At 39.2% G+C, this 15,061-nt stretch overlaps 2 protein-coding genes across 2 annotated transcripts in view; both read right to left on the reverse strand.

The window, feature by feature from the left end:
* Nucleotides 1-9,195: 9,195 nt before the first annotated feature.
* LOC117448169 (BLOC-1-related complex subunit 5-like) lies at nt 9,196-13,253 on the reverse strand. The gene is made up of 4 exons (XM_034085330.2): nt 12,781-13,253; nt 12,139-12,282; nt 11,241-11,398; nt 9,196-10,632 (listed from the first exon to the last, which is right to left on the reverse strand). Exons 1-4 carry the CDS (start codon nt 12,836-12,838, stop codon nt 10,399-10,401), a joined length of 594 nt encoding a protein of 197 aa, XP_033941221.1. The 5' UTR covers nt 12,839-13,253; the 3' UTR covers nt 9,196-10,398.
* Nucleotides 13,254-14,531: 1,278 nt separating this feature from the next.
* The window catches only part of smc1b (structural maintenance of chromosomes 1B), a 30,759-nt gene continuing 30,229 nt past the window's right edge, over nt 14,532-15,061 (reverse strand). Inside the window, exon 25 of the mRNA XM_071203335.1 lies at nt 14,532-15,020. Within this exon, the coding sequence (XP_071059436.1) occupies nt 14,952-15,020 (69 nt within the window). The 3' untranslated portion in view covers nt 14,532-14,951. The remainder of the gene's footprint in view (nt 15,021-15,061) is intronic.

A 15,061-nucleotide genomic window follows, 5' to 3' on the forward strand; every position in this document is an offset into this window, starting at 1 on the left:
GGTCACGGGGTCTGCCTCTTTCTGTCCAGACCATAATATTACTGCCCCCTACTGCTGGGGGGTATACTACGAAGCAGGATTTTCGCTTAGCCGGCTAAATTCAGGGGAAACTCCGGCTTTCCGGTCCTACGAAGCTGGTTCTCTTTTTAGCAGGCTAGATCTCCATGGTAACTTATGCTTAGCGGCTAACCTGGTCGGGACCAGTAGCTCAACTCAGTGAAAGCACTGCCTGCTGACCAATCAGAGCTCAGTGTACGGAGTTTAAAGCGATCAAGTCATATTACAGGAGAAAGGAAATACAGAAAAGCTGCCGTTGCAGGAAAGACGGCCGGCAAAAATCACCGATTGTGTGAACGTGAACATTAATAGAATATCACCTCCATCTTCAGAGCAATCTGACTATTATAACACTAGCGTTAAGAAAGCTAAATATCTGCCACAACATAAGTAACCGGATCAAAGTAACATTAAGTACAGTCCGCGGCATATCACTTCATAATGTATCATATATTTTCTTATCTGAGTCAGCTGAGCCGTATCTGGCCGTGCAACACTCACAGTGTCACATACTGTATGCAGAAGTATTATTTTAAGCAACACATTAAGTTGACGAAACACTCGAGTCAAATGTAATTAAAGTCAGATCGTGTTTTAGACGGGGCAGTGAATCATAATCCTGTTAATGTACGCATTCAAACACTGTTCTGTTCCAGCTGTATTCACCTTGCAGGTGCAGCTCTGTGGCTTTGATCCTGGATCAAGTGTTTAAGTCATGGATGTTTAAAGTTTAACTTCTTCATATGTCTATTGCGAGAGCCGTATGTTTTGGATCTGGCCAATCGGCTAACTCAAACATATCCAGTTTAGGTTGAACCAGCTTCGTAGTACAGGCCTCTGGTGAGGTCAGAAATAATCAAATTCTGCCCTATCTATTGACAGTTGGAGATTAGGTTTTCACCGTTTTTAACATTACTTAAGATTACATTGCATTTAGCTGACGCTTTTATCCAAAGCGAAGATAAATGAATAGGTAGACTGGGATATGCATCACCTTAAAAGCTAAGTAACTTACCATGGAAATATAAACAATAGTGATTTTGATTATGATAAATATATATCGCTAGAAAGTATGTTTTTCTTTGTAGGGTTTTAAATATGTTTTAACCTCATAGTGTAATTGTGCTCTTTTGTGGCCAATTCAGACCTCCACATTGTAATACAAACATACAGTCAAGTTAATCTTTAACACTGTAGATAAACAGGACAAAAGCACAACTGGAATACAAAACATTTAAAATGAACACGTATAAAAAACAAAGGCCTAACATGCCAACATTAATCACAGTGGAATAACATGAAACTTTCTGTATATATAAACAACAGCCACAACACTTTTTAAAACATGAATATTACAATTTTTTAACGCTGGTGTTTTTTCAATTCAACCAATTGAATGTTGTAACTCGTAAGAGCAGAAATGCTGCATTTAGATTTGTTATTAACATAGAACAGACTCACTAACACACATATTTTTAGTAAAATCAACCTAGTAAAACAGGCTAAAATTGAACATAGAAATCCTCCTTTGATCTATAATATATTTAACTTGAAGGTAACTTGTTTAAACACGAGAAAGCATAATTGTTAGAGACAAAAATGCCAGGGCTTCATTCAGGTTCTTCTACTTTTCTGCCTAATCTTCCACCAGAGGGTAGGGACTCAGGTTCAGGGTCAGAATGCGGCTGAACATGCATTCATCAAACTGTAGAGAAGAGAATGACTTAGTTTCAGTATTGTCATAACACATAGGAATTTAGGAATTGTAAAATGCTATAAAAGTGTCTTACATCTGAGTAGACTCCCTGCAAAGCGTCAGCCTTGGAGAAGAACCCCTCCTTCAGGGAGATGACGATGATCTGCAAGTTCTCTCTGGACTCCTCTCTGATGAAACTCGTCACCTGGGTACAAACAAAACACACACGTGCTCAGTGAAAAGGTCAATTAGCACAGTCTAATATTTTATTAGGGCTGTCAGTCGATTAAAATATATCGCACATTTTTGATCTGTTCTAAATGTACCTTAGAGGAATATTGTTCAAGTTTTTAATACTCTTATCAACATATGAGTGGACAAATATGCTTTATGCTAATGTTTATTATCATTTGAACAATGACAAATATTCTCATGAATATTAAACACAACAACCTCTGAACATTACAAATATTCGCTTCAATTCAACCTGGAACCTCTCTCATACAATACAAAGTGTGTGTGTGTGTGTGTGTGTGTGTGTGTGTGTGTGTGTGTGTGTGTGAGAGAGATGGATCGTTGGAGCTATGTGCAACTCAAGGCAGCTCGAACCGGAGCTGCCTGGACGCTGCAATCATGTTGCGCACTATCCGAGCTGAGTGTGCTGACTTCTCCTACAATGTACCCCTGTCTGGCTGCCTGCATGAAGGCAAGTGCTCGGCGCAGTTGTGTGGATAGAGCGCTCCTCTGTTTTCATTTAAACAGCTCCTTATATCCGTTAGCGCAGCTAGCTAGCACCAGATGCTAACAACAACAATGTACCCCTCGCTCGCTCGGGCCACATTACACACACCCTCCCGGTCCTCCCAATGGCCAGTCGGTGCCTGCCGGTGAGCGTGGAAGTGTGGTCTGCCACAAGCGGGCGGCAGGAGCGGGGCTGTCAGCAGATGGTATTTTAAACTCGATGCGCTCTGAAACTACGGGGCGGCCGAGGAAAAAAAATACACATGCGTTAATCGCGTTAAAATAATTAGTGGCGTTAATTTTTTTATTAACGCGTTAACTTGACAGCCCGAATTATATTATATCACACGTGTCAAACTCAAGGCCGGGGGCCAAATCAGGCCCGTGGTGGATTTAATTTCGGCCCGCAGGATAATTTCTAATTACTATTAGATCTGGCCCGCCGGTATATTGCACGCACACCTTCCCTCCATCCTGAGGGTCTCCTCCGCTCAGAGCCTGAGCCCAAACATTGATGAACCTGCACCCAAGATGAGAGGCCAAGTATCTGAGCTAGCATCTCAGAGCAGCACACTGAGTTCAATGGATGTTTCCTTCTGCACTTTCTCTCTCACGACAGCAGGGCAGGTTTGGTTTGTTCCTTGACGGAAATAGTTTTGTTGAAGCTGTTGTTGTTGTGGGGAAATGTGATCATAAGAAATGACTCTGGAAAGCTGCAGATAGAGCCATAAGAAATGAATGCAACTGATTATTTAATGTTGTTTTTATAGGCAATCATTTAAGCTTTGTTAGTTCCAGGTTTAATATGTGCAATAAGTTCATTTCAATAAGTTCTGCAATAAACATTGAACCAGTCCGGCCTCGAATAGTACCCCTTTTTTATTTTGGCCCACTGTGTATTTGAGTTGGACACTCCTGTTATATCATATAAATATACTTGTGTTTATTATTTAACACAAAATGATCTGCAAGCAAAATAAGGTTATAAGAAAAGCTGTGTATTTATCACAATTCTCCAAAAGCAGAAGTGATCCCTGAAATGATCATGCATTGTCCATCCCCCACTCTGAAGCCCAAACATATCCAGTTCAAAATTATATAAAACATACAAAAACACAAATCCTCACATTAAGGATGTATGTAATTGAAAATTGGAATTGTTGGTTGATTGATGATAATTGCTGTAACAAAAATAATGAACAATAGATGCAGCTGGTTTCTTACTTTCCGATGTTTGAATTGTCCAGCGCTGCATCCACCTCGTCCAAGATCAAGAAGGGAGCGGGGCGGAAACGGTGAGAGACATGAGAGCAGCGAGCCAAACGACGTGGGTCAAATGTTAAAGTCAGGGCCGTTAAAAACTGATGCAACAAGTATCAGATTATGTGAAAGTGCTTTAGATAGAAGTATCAGAAGAGGGGAAAGGATCAAGTGCAAAAGAGAATAAAAAGGAGGAGGATGACGGGTTCAGGGAGAGGATCAACAGACTCCAAATTACAATTAGTCCATCCATCAGCTAAAAACTCATTACAAGTTAAGTACCCCCAGGCCACTTGCAAAATGGTTGTTTCTGGAATCGCTAGGTCAACAGCTGTGGTAATATTTATTTTATCTCCTTTTTAAAGTTTTCCATCTGTCCATTAATTAATATCTAGCAAAAACAGATCTTGGTAAATTATTTTAGGGAATATGGTATGTCAATCTGGTGTTGAAGAATTTAAATTCTGTTTATTTACGTGTTATCGGTCGCTTTTATGTGCATTTCTTTTAGTATCCACATTCATTTAGATATTTTATTGTTCCTATCCCCCTGGCAAAATATCTTAATGCATTTTATTGTGTTGAAATACGCCATATAAATCCAGGGTATATGCAGGAATCCTGAAGTCAAATGTAAGACCTTTTTTAACTTTCATACATTTTAAGACCTCATAGCCACTTTGAGTTTTAACCGGTTACCTTGGCGACACACTTTACCTCACATTGACTATATACAGTATTGATTGCCCTTCCTCCTTATCTTCCAACCATTTGGACGCAGACTTGCATTTCCCCATAACGATGTTGTTTAACAACCAGCGTAAACGGACCTTCGCGCTATCAAGCAGTGAGCGTGCGAGTGCGACGTTGTCAAATCCAACGGGATGCCATCATAAACTTCACTCACAGAATCTCACTACACCTACGCCATGACTACATTCAGGCAGACTGTAGAATACAACCTCTCTGGACCATTTATATACTTATTGAAAATAAGCTTGATTGATCAACTTTGAATTAATGCTGTCAAAATTATCGCGTTAACGGCGGTAATTAATTTTTTGAATTAATTGCGTTAAAATATTTAACGCATTTAACGCATGTGCTGAATGGCCCGCCCCATACATCCCACCAGTGGCAGCGCCAGGGTATGGCTGGGGTAGGCTACACCCATACCAAGAAATGTCTTAGCCCCACCATGAGAAATGATGTTAAAGTAAGCAAAATAAAGTCTGCCAACTCGCGCAGAGAATTGCACACACAGCAGTTAGTAAGATTGATTTCAGTCGCCACTTGTCTGGAAATACCGAAGACCAGAAACGGTTTTGAAAACTTTTGTCACGTAGTGATCGTCTTCTCAATAGAACATCTTTGATAATGTCTTCTGGCCAATCAGAATCAAGATAACGGCGTGGTGTTGTTGCAGGAAGTCCCGACGGAGAATACTTTTGCTGTAGTACAGGGGTGCACATAACTGGTACGCAGGTTATGTGCGTAATCTGAAATGCGTACCGTCACTTGTGTCACAAAGCGCATTTGCGTACCGACGTACTTGTGAAGCTTTTCCAGAAGGCGGTTAGATCACCGGACGACAGAGTCGGTCTCCGTGTGCACAGACAGGCTGCTGTTAACGTCGGTCTGTACAACGGATGCCTTTTATAATTTCACTGTTTTAGAGTTTTTGTATTGTAGTGTTGTTTGATCAAAGCAAATTTTATAAAACACAAAGATAAGTAAGTATAATATCTAAAAAATAACAAAAGCATCACATTGTCATTTTGTAGAGGGGGTACTGGCAATAATTTAAAAGCAAACTATAGAAAAATATGAGTAACAAATGTAAAATACATTTAATATAACATGTATTGAAGTACAAATATTCCATTTAGCATGTAATAGCTAATAGGCTAACAATGTTATTAACACCCAGGTGTTCGTAGCTAACAATGCTCTGTTTATGAAATGTTTTTCTCTTCTGAAAACTCAAGATTTGAGTCTTATCGCTGCAAAAAAGAGTTTTGAGTCTGACCGAACAAAAATAACAGGGCTCTGAAGCCAAGCCTTGTTATATAACTTTTATATCTCCCATCTCATAAGAAGGTTCAAGAAAAGCGCTATAGAAATAAAATATATTATTATTATTATCTCGAGTGGGCAAAACAGGAAGGAGAAAAAAGCAGCCTTTGATTTATATTCAAATGAGAAGTATACAGGGGAAATGGGATTTCTCTTTCATTTCAGAGAATGAATTTCCTGGTGGCAGATCGTATTGTGTCATCTCGTGGGTTAATATCCAGCTCTAAGCGTCCGGAGCTATTCGAATTTCTTCATTACAAAGACTCGCGGGAACTTTTACACCTCCTCGCCGCAGAACGCGATGACAATTTCCATTTCTGTTCCAATGTTCAAACAATACCCCCAAGGCCATTTAAGACATTTTCACCCGGTTTAATTTACACATGAAAGGCTGATAGCATATCAAAGGAGTCCTGCTTTACGTTCAGATGAAAACTTGTTCTGTCTCATGTCCCTTATGTCAACCAGCTGCACTAATTCTGCACCTCAAAGCAAGCGGGCGGGAGGAGCATCCTTTTGTAGGTGTAATTGAGTTCAGCGAGTTAATACACCGATGAAAAAATTCAACAACGTTCACAACACTTCTAATCAGACTGCGCCGGCTCATGGAGGAGAACTGTGGCTCAGTGGATGGTGTGCTGGACTTCGAATCAGCATGTTTGAGTCCCACTGCAGTCAGCATGTCGTTGTGTCACCCCAATTTGCTCCTGTGGGGATCCTGTAGAATGTATGTAAATCGCTTTGGATAAAAGCGTCTAACAAATGACTTGTAAAGTAATGTAACCGCATCCACTGCTGAATCCAGAAAAAGGAGACACTCGCTGTTAGCAGAAAGCTTTCTGGACAAAATCCCTTAATGCCTTATTCTGATTCGGTCTTTGGGTTCGATGGATACATGCTGTAATCCCTAAAGATTAAACGCAACCGGCTGCAGGCTTCTGCCACGTCGCTACACACAACCACAAGGACTGAAAAAGGGAATATATAGATAAATTAATTTTGATGAATAAAGGAATAAAGTCCACACTTTCAGGACTTGCAATGAGTCTACTTTAAAAAAAAAAAGGATAAAAACAAACATTAACTATATCTTATTTAAGTTTTTTTCAACCATATCATAAGAGAAGAAAAAGGTTATGAATAATAAATGTTATTAAAAAAAAAACTATTAAATATGCATTCGTGCCACACCTTATATGACAGACATGCTTTCTCACAGCTTCAAACGTTGGTGGAAATTCTCAAATACAAACTGATACACGTCAGTCTTACACACATTGTGAGACGACAGAATCTGAAGAGATATAAAATAAATAATCGTACTGTAAACTTAAAGCTTCCTTCAGCTTTTAAGACTTTTGGCTGGTTGTTGAACAGGAATAAACATCACTGTTCAACCGTAGGTGTTAATGCAGTCAGTGTGCTATCAACAGCTAACTTGTTATATTTTCACTGAAACAGCTGTGACTTTTACCATTACAATTTATGTCAGTTATCTCCGGCACCACCTGGTGGATTTACACGGCTTCATACTCAAAACACTGCTGTAATAATAACACCATTTGTCATATTTTTCTCATGGTATTATTTTGTATTGACCCACTGCAAACTGATATGTGAAAAACTAGTTCAAGTATGTGTTGACCCGAATTCGGAAATAAAACTTTTTAACTTAAATGTAGTTGTTTTTAGCAATGGACATGTTTTTTTAATTTTATTTGACAAGGTTTTTGAGATTTCTGGTGCAACCAAATACAACTTTGATTTGTTTTGTTTTGCTCACAGCATTGAACACTGATATTAAAATGTAAGCAATGTGATTCAGAAACAATTGAATGGAAACGTTTTACTGTGGAACTTGTCTGGGAAACTGAATTTCTTGAAAATGGATCATATATAATCCATTCTAATCTTTAACAGTCAATTGCAACAGTCATTAAGTCTGCATACGTCACCTGAAGAACATATCTAGAATTAAAAAACTAAGTCACAACAGGACTTAGAAAAGCTTGTCCAGCTTTATCTTCAGTAGACTCGACTACTGCAATGGTTCTCACAGGGCTCACAGAGAAACCCATCAGGAAGCTGCAGCGGAGTCAGAACGCCGCTGCTCGAGTCTCGCTGACACTAAACGAGTGGATCACATCAGTACGGTTCTGACATCTCTACATTGGCTTCCAGTCGGCCAAAGAATTGATTTTAAAGTTATATTGCTAGTTTTTTAAATCATGACATGGGTTTAGGACCAAAGTATGTTGTCGATCTCCTACATATTACGAGCCATCCAGGAGTCTCAGGTCTTCAGGGACGGGTCTGCTATCGGTTCCGAGAGTAAACACAAAACATGGAGAGGCAGCGTGTAGCTGTTATGCCCCGACACTCTGGAACAAACACGTCTGCAGAAACGCCTACTATTTTTAAATGGAGACTGAAAACACATCTCTTTGCCGCTGCTTTAATTGAGCTGCTCATATTCGCACTGCAGTATGCCATTTTAAACATGTATGTTTAACCTGTTGTGTTTATTTTATTATCTTTGCTTTTTAATGCCGGTTGTAAAATGCTATTATAATGTTCTTTACTATATTATTCCTAAAAGTCTTTTAATTTGTTTTGTAAAGCACTTTGAATTGTCTCGTGCTGAAAAGTGCCATTTAAATAAACTTGCCTTGCCTATGTTAAAAACGTTGATTATCTCAGGTGACAGGAACATTTCTCCAACACTGATGCTGCCGATTCATTACTGTGGTGTTGTGAACATTAAATCACATCAATGGATTTGTGCTGGAGGCCCAAGTATTCGACAACAACAAAGACCTGGACAAATTAAACAAAAATTATCAAAGCGATCTTATCTCTCTCGAGGTAAGAGGGAAAATGTGTTTTTATTTTTATAATTTAATCGACCCTTGAAGCCAAACAAGCATGATTTGTGATGCAGGAAACACATGTTCAACAGATGTGAAGGTTAACTTGATAACTCTCCTCAGATCAGAGACATGGCCATAAATCATAGAACAGCTCTGAGGACTTGTGTATCTTTGTCATGATTGTTAAGCTGACAAACACACAAAGTTACTGCTGGATTTTCTACTTGCTATAATGTTTTCTCTCCACCTCTACATACATATCCGCAGCAACAGGATCTCTGTTCGGTCCTTCGTTTCTCTTTTTTCATGCAAACAGCCAACATATCCAAATAAATTAATGTCAAGTTCATTTAGCATAGAAATATGAAAAGTATCCTCTGTATCCTGGGAGACTTTGTTGTCTTACGTCTAATATACAGTACATCCAGGCTCCTTGTGTAATCCAAAGGCAATAATCCATTTTGCTACTCTTCGTCGAGTCTCTTTCGACATGATATTCCAACATTCAGAAAGTTTAAAAAATGTCTTGTAAGCAAGCGGTTCATGGAGTGGACATCCAAACAGCGAGCGGGGCATTTGGCGTGCATCGAGGAGAATATCAGGATCACAAACAACAAATATTTGTAGAGCGAGGCGTAAGATCCAAAATCAATCGGCTCCGAAGTTTGCACAAATCCCCCGAGCAGCAGGAATTGTTTTAGAAGTGTTATGCGGCTCACACCTATTAGATTCCTTAAAAGCTGAAGGACATGTTTTTTCGGGCGAGTGGAGTTCACTCGGACTCAATCAAAAGTGTCTGTTCCGCTCTTGTCTGTCAGGAAAGCGAGTGCCTGGACGATTGCCAGTTTGATTCCCTGCAGGTATGGGATAAGCAATAATCTCCACACACTTGATCACAGCAACTTCGTAAGTCTGCAGCTGTAGAGTTTTGCTGCTCAGTCGCCAGGAGCAGAAGGCTGCGGTTAAACTCAGGTATCAGGTTGTTTGCTTTGACTTATTATTGAAAATGAAATGTTGATTGCACAAGGCAACCATCAGTCTTAAGATTGGTTTTCTACAAGACTTGCTTTCAGTATGCTTCTCTGTCCACAGGGAAAGATCACATCACGTAGGCTCGATTTATGGCACAAAGCCGTGGAAATAGAATGCACTGTGTCCTCTGCAGTACTGCCAACTCTTTTCCAATTAAATAAACTAGAACAAGCCCCAAAAAGTTGCTTTAAAATGTCACAGTTACATTCATTAGCATAACGCTGAGTAGCTGAGTTGGTTGCAGCTTGGAAGAGACTGCCAAGAGGAAAGGGAGCGACCCCCTGTGGTGTTGGCAGAAGAGCCATGGTCTGTGATTACTATGAGCAGCTTTTGGAGTTAATTACGATGTAACATTTTTGAATATATTTCTAGCTCTTTCCCTGATAGTCCGGAGTAGTTGTCCTAGTTGTGGCGCCAACAATAATCGCTTGCAGGGGAAAAGTTGTCTATTGCCACTTTTAAAGCACTTGTTCTGCTTTACTTCCTGCATTAAGGGAAACAATAAAAGAAACTGCCTCTCCTATTCAAACCTTAACTCTACCTCGACTTTGAACACAAACTAACTTAAAAGGGCGTAATCCCTACAGCTGCACACACCTGCACTTCCTCCTGGCTTCAGCTCTGGATGTAGACTCAGTAAGAATCAGCTGCTCTGGTTTAAGGAGGCTACTTGGAAGCTGAATCCCTGTCAGGCCTCATGCTGAAGGGCTCCAGCCGCTCGCTCTCAGGCAGCATGTTGTTGAGGCGCTCCATCAGCGGCACCGTCTGGTCGATGCCCATCTGGATGCGTCTGAGGATCATCGACATCTCGTTGACCTTCTGGATCTGCTCGGCGTACTTGGCGTAGCGTTTCTGGCGCTCCTGCATTATGCTGAACAAGGTTTCCACTGACAAGTCCATCTGGAGGGGAAACAGGGAGGATAGATATAGCCTTTGACTTTTGGCAAGATTTGATAAATTCTCTTAAAATAACTTGTGAAAACTATATCAGCAACACATAAAGCATGAACATTATTCACTGTATTACTGTATCTTTCATATGTGCTTGCAATTTGAATGTATCTCTCTATTTTTACTACTCTAAAGTAATCACTTGATCATTAAATACAATGTTGAAATATAGTGGAAAAGGCTTGAAATGATTATTTTGTCTTAAAAAACTCAAACTCAAATACAATATTATAAATGTAAGAATTTCTATTTGATACATTTATTCATGTCAATTAATTAATGTAATGTAATTTAATTTTCTGATGTAAACATCCGACAATAAGTACAACATTAATAACATGTGCAATATTACTTTTTTAAATATCATTGGCCATATTAATACAAATATTGTATTATTACTTATTTTCTTATCAAATTAGGTAAATGGTTTATTTATGTACTAACCATAAACCCTCTACATTCAATTGGGAACACAATAGTTAATTTATTTTTGGGGGGATTTATTAATGAGAACCATACATGGTTAATATCACATGCTGTTCTTTCGGCAGCGTTACCTCTCTGATCCTCTTGACCAGAGCGTTCTGGTCGAAGGCCACGGCCTCGGCACACTGGTGCAGATGGTCCTGGTAGCGGATGCACAGCTGCATAACCTGAGCTGCTTCCAGCCTCTCCAGACACAAACTGCTGGGAGACGTCTGACCGCTCAGCACTCCTGTAAAAAGCAGAGATGAAACACTCGACAACTGCGTCACACTTGGCAATTATTCTAATTGCTATGCACAGGATCTGACAGAGTTACATCTCTGCTATTTCGGGAGTACGCCTACACAGGAACCTTGGCTCATTATCCAGCTTCTAACACAGTGCTAATGGGCTGCAGTCTTTACAAGTTTTCAAAAAGGACTGGTGGGAACGTGTGGAAAATCATATGAAACTGAATATTTCCTTATGGAAAATGAAAGGATAGAAGATCTTCAAAATCTACTGATATCTTCCAATAACCATAACTTCATGAAGCAACACTGCAATATCAAAGTAATCTTTGTCAGACATCAACAATAACTCCAGAGAACAGAGAAATCAAAACACTGTGAAATGAAATATTAGTTATTGGAAGTATCAGTGCATTGTGCACATCTGATGTCTGACTCCAGTTTTTTTTTTTATCTAGCACCCTCAAACTTATATTATGTGTGCTTTTCGCTCTGTTCGTCTTTAACTGAAATTGTACCCCAGTACCCAGACTCAGGTTTAAACGTTATATATATATATATGTATTTCTAGGGCTCACTTAATACCTATAATATCTGATAGAGAATATAGGATTTCTGACGTGGGTGAGCAATTGTTGACTGAAATGTGTAACCTGAATTTGACCACAATAGATTTAGCAACATATTTCACAGATGCCTCTATAATGCATGTAGGTAGCTGGAGGAGTTTAAAATGTACCTTTTAAAAGGGGCTGAAAGGTAGGTATCTCCTGAAGCTTAATCACATCTGGGTCGTTGTGGATATTTCGCAGTGATTGAGTCCCCGGAGCCACAATGACGATATCATCCATCTTTGCTTTCTGCTTCGCTGGAGAGGGCACCACTGAAAAGACAAAAGTGCTGTTAATATCATCAGGCATTAATCCTTTTGAGCAGTTCACATTTATATTTTCTTTCTTTGCATTTTACCAGAAATGAAAGAAGTACTATTTTTTTTACTAACGGAAAATAAGTTATGTCACAGTGTTAAAACACTCAGCTCAATCCAAAATGTGAGTGAAGTAAAATTTTTAAAAATGTATCAGCAAAATATGAAAAGGTATCTAAAGTCTCCATTAGGCAGAATGGTTCATTTCAGAGTTAATTTATATATGAAATCTTGGCAAATGATTTAAGCGTAACGTTAGTAAAAAATAAATAAAAATATTACTTAGAGATGTAGTGAAGCTGATAGTAGTTACATGTTACAAATAAAGAAATACTCAGTGCTTCACTAACTCAACTTCACATGACTTCAATCACCTTTCATCAAGAATGGCAAGCTCATACATTCAATAATTACTAAATAAGAATTACTTTTAAGTTAGAGAAGTGATCTTACCCGAGGAGCTGTAGTCGGAGTGTTTGTGCTCCGAGTCTACGCTCTGTTCGGCTCCCATGGTGATAACGTCTGGCTAACAAGCTAGCGGTTAGCTTTCGTCAACGTTACAAGAAACACCAGCGAGATAAATAACCCAAAGTACTAGATAAAATAACCGTGTACATAGACTTCACACGACCTCAAAAAAAAACACACACACACCGAAGTAACCATGTTCCAGAGTAGCAAAAACAAAAGGCACAGTCCTTGTTAGCTATGCGGTTTGAGGCTAGTTAGCTTCGTTATAGCTAACGTCAGTTGCTCTTACTAGGCGAACAGGTTAGCAGACCGTTGAAGCTTCGTGAGAGCTAAGCAGGTTTATATCTTTACGGCGAGGGATAACCGAGTATCTTAAGAGTTTAACACATTTATAATACAGGACAGGACACAACAGCAATGACAGTTCAGGACCAGACATCACTTCCGTAAATATTGGTCACGGGGTCTGCCTCTTTCTGTCCAGACCATAATATTACTGCCCCTACTGCTGGGGGGTATACTACGAAGCAGGATTTTCGCTTAGCCGGCTAAATTCAGGGGAAACTCCGGCTTTCCGGTCCTACGAAGCTGGTTCTCTTTTTAGCAGGCTAGATCTCCATGGTAACTTATGCTTAGCGGCTAACCTGGTCGGGACCAGTAGCTCAACTCAGTGAAAGCACTGCCTGCTGACCAATCAGAGCTCAGTGTACGGAGTTTAAAGCGATCAAGTCATATTACAGGAGAAAGGAAATACAGAAAAGCTGCCGTTGCAGGAAAGACGGCCGGCAAAAATCACCGATTGTGTGAACGTGAACATTAATAGAATATCACCTCCATCTTCAGAGCAATCTGACTATTATAACACTAGCGTTAAGAAAGCTAAATATCTGCCACAACATAAGTAACCGGATCAAAGTAACATTAAGTACAGTCCGCGGCATATCACTTCATAATGTATCATATATTTTCTTATCTGAGTCAGCTGAGCCGTATCTGGCCGTGCAACACTCACAGTGTCACATACTGTATGCAGAAGTATTATTTTAAGCAACACATTAAGTTGACGAAACACTCGAGTCAAATGTAATTAAAGTCAGATCGTGTTTTAGACGGGGCAGTGATATCATAATCCTGTTAATGTACGCATTCAAACACTTGTTCTGTTCCAGCTGTATTCACCTTGCAGGTGCAGCTCTGTGGCTTTGATCCTGGATCAAGTGTTTAAGTCATGGATGTTTAAAGTTTAACTTCTTCATATGTCTATTGCGAGAGCGCGTATGTTTTGGATCTGGCCAATCGGCTAACTCAAACATATCCAGTTTAGGTTGAACCAGCTTCGTAGTACAGGCCTCTGGTGAGGTCAGAAATAATCAAATTCTGCCCTATCTATTGACAGTTGGAGATTAGGTTTTCACCGTTTTTAACATTACTTAAGATTACATTGCATTTAGCTGACGCTTTTATCCAAAGCGAAGATAAATGAATAGGTAGACTGGGATATGCATCACCTTAAAAGCTAAGTAACTTACCATGGAAATATAAACAATAGTGATTTTGATTATGATAAATATATATCGCTAGAAAGTATGTTTTTCTTTGTAGGGTTTTAAATATGTTTTAACCTCATAGTGTAATTGTGCTCTTTTGTGGCCAATTCAGACCTCCACATTGTAATACAAACATACAGTCAAGTTAATCTTTAACACTGTAGATAAACAGGACAAAAGCACAACTGGAATACAAAACATTTAAAATGAACACGTATAAAAAACAAAGGCCTAACATGCCAACATTAATCACAGTGGAATAACATGAAACTTTCTGTATATATAAACAACAGCCACAACACTTTTTAAAACATGAACGTATTACAATTTTTTAACGCTGGTGTTTTTTCAATTCAACCAATTGAATGTTGTAACTCGTAAGAGCAGAAATGCTGCATTTAGATTTGTTATTAACATAGAACAGACTCACTAACACACATATTTTTAGTAAAAATCAACCTAGTAAAACAGGCTAAAATTGAACATAGAAATCCTCCTTTGATCTATAATATATTTAACTTGAAGGTAACTTGTTTAAACACGAGAAAGCATAATTGTTAGAGACAAAAATGCCAGGGCTTCATTCAGGTTCTTCTACTTTTCTGCCTAATCTTCCACCAGAGGGTAGGGACTCAGGTTCAGGGTCAGAATGCGGCTGAACATGCATTCATCAAACTGTAGAGAAGAGAATGACTTAGTTTCAGTATTGTCATAAC

The sequence above is a fragment of the Pseudochaenichthys georgianus genome, chromosome 6 (genome assembly GCF_902827115.2).
Source record: "Pseudochaenichthys georgianus chromosome 6, fPseGeo1.2, whole genome shotgun sequence".
Taxonomy (NCBI): Eukaryota; Metazoa; Chordata; class Actinopteri; order Perciformes; family Channichthyidae; genus Pseudochaenichthys; species Pseudochaenichthys georgianus.

Coding starts and splice junctions, on each gene's coding strand:
- LOC117448169 (XM_034085330.2), bottom strand. CDS start 12,838: ATGGGAGCCGAACAGAGCGTAGACTCGGAGCACAAACACTCCGACTAC. Junction 12,283..12,780: donor CTCCGACTACAGCTCCTCGG/GTAAGATCACTT, acceptor TTGTCTTTTCAG/TGGTGCCCTCTCCAGCGAAG. Junction 10,633..11,240: donor TGGTCAAGAGGATCAGAGAG/GTAACGCTGCCG, acceptor TTTCCCCTCCAG/ATGGACTTGTCAGTGGAAAC.